This window comes from Sorex fumeus, unplaced genomic scaffold, assembly GCF_029834395.1.
Source record: "Sorex fumeus unplaced genomic scaffold, SorFum_2.1 ptg000093l, whole genome shotgun sequence".
NCBI lineage: Eukaryota > Metazoa > Chordata > Mammalia > Eulipotyphla > Soricidae > Sorex > Sorex fumeus.
In genome coordinates this window covers 9464881-9469763 of record NW_026606150.1, presented here as the reverse complement: position 1 = coordinate 9469763, position 4883 = coordinate 9464881, and the positions used below count along the sequence as shown (strand labels likewise).

The following is a 4883-nucleotide window of genomic DNA, read 5'->3' as shown; positions in this document are numbered from 1 at the left end:
TGTGTACCTCAGCCTGGGGTGTGTGTGTACCCCAGTCCAGTGCGTGTGCACCCCAGCCCAGTGTGTGTGTGTACCACTGTGCAGTATGTGTGTGTCTGTGTTTGTGTACCCCAGCCCGAGGTGTGTGTGTGTGTGTGTCCCGGCCTGGGGTGTGTGTACACCCCAGCCCAGGGTATGCGTGTGTGTACCCCAGCCTGGGGTGTGTGTGTGTACCACGGCCTGGGGTGTGTGTGTGTGATGCACCCCAGCCCGGGGTGTGTATGTGTCCCGGTCTGGGGTGTGTGTGTGTGTGTTCCAGTCTGGGGTGTGTGTGTGTACCCCAGCCCAGGATGTGTGTGTGTGTGTGTGATGCACCCCAGCCCGGGATGTGTGTGTGTGTCCCAGCCTGGGGTGTGTGTGCACCCCAGTCTGGGGTGTGTGTGTATGTGTGTGTACCCCAGCCCGGTGTGTGTGTGTACCCCAGTCTGGGGTGTGTGTGTACCCCAGTCCAGTGTGTGTACACCCCAGCCTAGTGTGTGTGTGTACCACTGTGCGGTGTGTGTCTGTGTTTGTGTACCCCAGCCCGGGGTGTGTGTGTGTGTGTCCCGGCCTGGGGTGTGTGTACACCCCAGCCCAGGGTATGCGTGTGTGTACCCCAGCCTGGGGGGTGTGTGTGTACCACGGCCTGGGGTGTGTGTGTGTGATGCACCCCAGCCCGGGGTGTGTATGTGTCCCGGTCTGGGGTGTGTGTGTGTGTGTCCTGGTCTGGGATGTGTGTGTGTGTTCCAGTCTGGGGTGTGTGTGTGTACCCCAGCCCAGGTTGTGTGTGTGATGCACCCCAGCCCGGGATGTGTGTGTGTGTGTCCCAGCCTGGGGTGTGTGTGCACCCCAGTCTGGGGTGTGTGTGTATGTGTGTGTACCCCAGCCCGGTGTGTGTGTACCCCAGTCTGGGGTGTGTGTGTACCCCAGTCCAGTGCGTGTGCACCCCAGCCCAGTGTGTGTGTGTACCACTGTGCGGTATGTGTGTGTCTGTGTTTGTGTACCCCAGCCCGAGGTGTGTGTGTGTGTGTGTCCCGGCCTGGGGTGTGTGTACACCCCAGCCCAGGGTATGCGTGTGTGTACCCCAGCCTGGGGTGTGTGTGTGTACCCCAGCCCGGGGTGTGTGTGTGTGTGTGTGTCCCAGCCTGGGGTGTGTGCATACCCCAGCCCAGGGTATGCGTGTGTGTACCCCAGCCTGGGGTGTGTGTGTGTGTACCATGGCCTGGGGGTGTGTGTGTGCACCCCAGCCCTGGGGTGTGTGTCTGTGTCGGGGGCACCCCGCCCTGTGTGCGCCGGCCCCCTTGAGCTCTGGCTGGGTCTGGGGGCGAAGGGGGCCGCGGCGCGCTCGCGCGTGGGGGCCGCTCTGCAGAGGCGGGGGTCTCTGGAGGGGCCACCCTGCCCGCAGGCTCTCCCACGCGGCCAGGGGGCGTGGGCGCGAGCGGCGGGCGGGGCCTCGGCGGGGCCCGGGCGGGGGTCGGGGTCGGGGTCGGGCGCGGCGCGGCCTCCGGGCGGCAGGGGGCGCGCGCGGGCGCCTCCCGGCCGGAAGTGACGTGGCCCGCCCGCGGCCCGGAAGCGGCGATGGCGCGGAACGTGCTGTGAGTGGGGGCGGGGCGCGACCCCCGGCGCGGGCGGGGGGGGGGCGGGGGTCCGGGCCCGCTGACGCGCCCCTCCCGCAGGTACCCCCTGTACCAGCTGGGCGGCCCCCAGCTGCGCGTGTTCCGCACCAACTTCTTCGTCCGGCTGGTCCGGCCCGGCCAGGCCCAGCCCGAGGACACCGTGCAGTTCCGGATCCCGCTGGAGTGAGCGGGCGGCGCCCCCCGGGACCCCGGGGCTGACCCCCGCCCGCAGGAGCCCCCCCCCGTGCAGGGCTGACCCCCGCCCGCAGGACCCCGGGGCTGACCCCCCCCCCCGCAGGACACCCCAGGGTTGTCCCCGCCTGCAGGACCACTGGGCTGTCCCCCACCCGCAGGACACCCCCCCCCCGTGCAGGGCTGACCCCTGCCCGCAGGACCCTGGGGCTGTCCCCCACCCCCAGGACACCCCAGGACTATCCCCAACCCACAGGGCTGACCCCCTCCAGCAGGCCCCCGTGCAGGGCTGACCCCCACCCACAGGACACCCCAGGGTTGTCCCCACCAGCAGGACCTCAGGGCTCTCCCCAGGGCCCCAGGGCTGTCCCCCACCCCCGGGTCCCCCAAGACCTCCCCAGGCTGCCCTAGACTCGCGCTGGACCCCCGTGGGCCTCCAGGACTTGGCCTGGGGTCAGGCACAGGCCGGGCGGGGCACACCCGGGGCCCGGGTCTCTCGGCACCTGGCCAGGAAGGACGCAGGCCCCGCTGTCCTTCCCCCGGACACCCGGCGCTGCCCATCCGGGATGCAGGCCCCCCGCGGGGCCTGCTGAGCCCTCTCACCCCCCTCCCCGACAGGATGACGCGCGTGGACCTCCGGAACTATCTGGAGCGGATCTACGACGTGCCGGTGGCTGCCGTGCGGACCAGGGTGCAGCACGGTGCGTGCGGGTGCCGGCCTTGAGTGCCACCCCACAGTGCTCCTGCCTCCAGCCTGCCCGAGGGGCCTGTGGGGGAGGACACGCAGTGCACGGGCACACACGGGACACACAGACACACACACACACACACACACGCAGGGGCCGCTCGGGACCATCCGTGCGGGGCGGGTGGGTCCCACGGGCGCGGCTCGGGGCCGGCGGTCAGGCCTGTCCCCCTCTCGCAGGCTCGGGCCGGAAGCGGGACCACAGGAACGTCCGGGTGAAGAAACCCGACTATAAGGTGGCTTATGTGCAGCTGGTGAGTGTGCGGGACCCGGCCGCCCCGGGGTCCTCGCAGGCTGGCCCCCCGCCCGGCACCTTGGGCCTCCTTGGGGCCCTGCCTCGAGGCTCCCCAGACAAAGGTGCCCTCTGCCCCGCGGGGCCGGCGGTCCCGGGACCCGCTAGGTGGCAGTAGCGCCGTGGGGACCGCGGCTCTGGCCACCCGAGCGGCCGTGCTGGCCGTTTGGGCGGGGGTCAGTTTGACTGGTGTCGGCTGTGCGTGAAATCGCCGGGCCTGGCGGAGCGGGGCCTGTGCGAGGCGACCATCCGTCTCGGTCACGGCACGCGGTGGGCTCGGTCCCACCAGGGCCCAGGGCCGGCCCTGAAGGCCAGTGGGGGCCCGGCCTGAACTCGGCAGGCTGCCCCCACCCCAGCCCCGACCCCGACTCTTCCCCGCAGCCCCGAGCGCGGCCCGGACCCCCATCCACTCTGATCTGTGCCCCCGCGAGCCCCCGTTTTCTCGGGGTTCGCTGCTGGGCGCCCCAGCCCTCCCCGGCCCCAACGCCTTCAGCTCTGGCCTGGGGGAGGGTGCCGGGGGGTCCCAGCAGACCCCAGCCCGGCTCCCCCAAGTCTGGCGGGGAGGCAGGCGCCCCCGCCCCCGCTGGCCCGCTCCTCCGGCTACGTGCAGGGCGTGCTGGGCCTGGGGCGCTCCTCCCGGCCGCACCACGCCCGCATTCCCGGCCTTCCCGCCGGGCACTTGGCTGCGAGCCACGGCCAGACTCCCCCAGCCGTCCCGCCCGCCCGCGGGGCCCCCTCCCCGCCACGTAGGCCCCCCGAACCCCGGCGGCCCCCCTTCCCGCCCAGACCCCAGCCCGCGTGCTCGGGGGGCCGAGGGCGGACTTGGCCGGCACCCACATTCTGAACTTTCAGCGGGAGACCTGAAAGCGTTTGGTGTGCAGAGCCGGCCTTGATTTATGGGGTGCCGCGTCTGCGCACGCCTTCCTGCCGGCCGCCTGTGCGCGCCGCTTGCCAACGCGGGCGGCTTTCATGTGGGCTGGGCCGGGAGGTGTTGGGGATGGGGGCCCCGGCGCCGCCGCTCGAGGGGTGCCTGGCCCGCCTCTGTGTCTGCAGGCCCACGGGCAGACCTTCTCCTTCCCCGACCTGTTCCCGGAGAAAGCGCCCGGCGCCCCCGGCGACGACCCCCAGGCCCAGCTCCTCGAGGAGCAGAAGCAGAAGCTGCAGCGAGACCCCCGGCGGGGCGGGGTCCCCACGTGGTTCGGCCTGTGACTCGGCGGCGCCCCGCGGACCCCCAGTGCAATAAAGGATCTGGTGCCCCGCGTCCCGTGTCCTCTTTCCCGACACCCCTGCGCCCCCCGGGGGGCTGCCCTGTGCTTGGGCCTCCCCCCACTGCCCCGCCAGCCGCAGGAGGGGAGGCCGCTGGCCTGGACCCCGGTGCTGTCCGGCATCTGAACACACCAGAAGTGACTCTTGAGCATGGAGCCGGGAGTCGGCCCCAAGGAGTCGGTCCCAAGCAGTGGTGTGACCTCTGACCCAAAGAACAAGGCTCCAGGCTCCTGCCCCCGGGGGGGAGGGAGCCCCGGCCTGACTGGGGTCCTGAGCGGGCTGGGCTGCGGGCCGGGACGTGGTGTGGGGTGACTTCGAGCTGGGCGGGATCGGGGTCAGGGGCCTGGCCGACCCGGGGTGGGGGCGCTCAGACCCCGGGGGCTGCCCCTGACTGGGGGCGTCCGTGCCATCGGCCGACCCTGCTCCCCACACCTCCTCCTCTCCCCCTTTGCCCCAGAAACGGAGTCGGGAGCCCCCCGGGGTCCCCGCCCGAGGGCTTGAGGAAGAAAGTGCTGCCTCGCCCCCAGATCCAGGCGGGAGAGGGTCCGCCGTCGGGGCTGGCACGGCCCGCGCCCCCAGCGCCGAGAGGGGCCCCTGCATTCCAGGGCTGCTCCCCCCCGGACGGCCTCCCGCCCAGGGCCGGCCCCGAGGGCGCTGCTGACTCCACAGCTCCAGAGCTGCCACGTTGCAGGGCGGGCGGGCGGGAGGGAGGGGGCGGCCCGCGGGACACATCCCAGACCCCGCAGATGCAGGT

At 72.1% G+C, this 4883-nt stretch overlaps 1 protein-coding gene across 1 annotated transcript; it reads left to right on the top strand.

Moving 5' to 3' along the window:
- The first annotated feature begins 1576 nt into the window (after positions 1-1576).
- Positions 1577-4115, top strand: MRPL23 (mitochondrial ribosomal protein L23). Its single transcript, XM_056131891.1, has 5 exons — positions 1577-1613; positions 1695-1817; positions 2445-2527; positions 2752-2825; positions 3917-4115. Exons 1-5 carry the CDS (start codon positions 1597-1599, stop codon positions 4070-4072), a joined length of 453 nt encoding a protein of 150 aa, XP_055987866.1. The 5' UTR covers positions 1577-1596; the 3' UTR covers positions 4073-4115.
- The last annotated feature ends 768 nt before the right edge of the window (positions 4116-4883 follow it).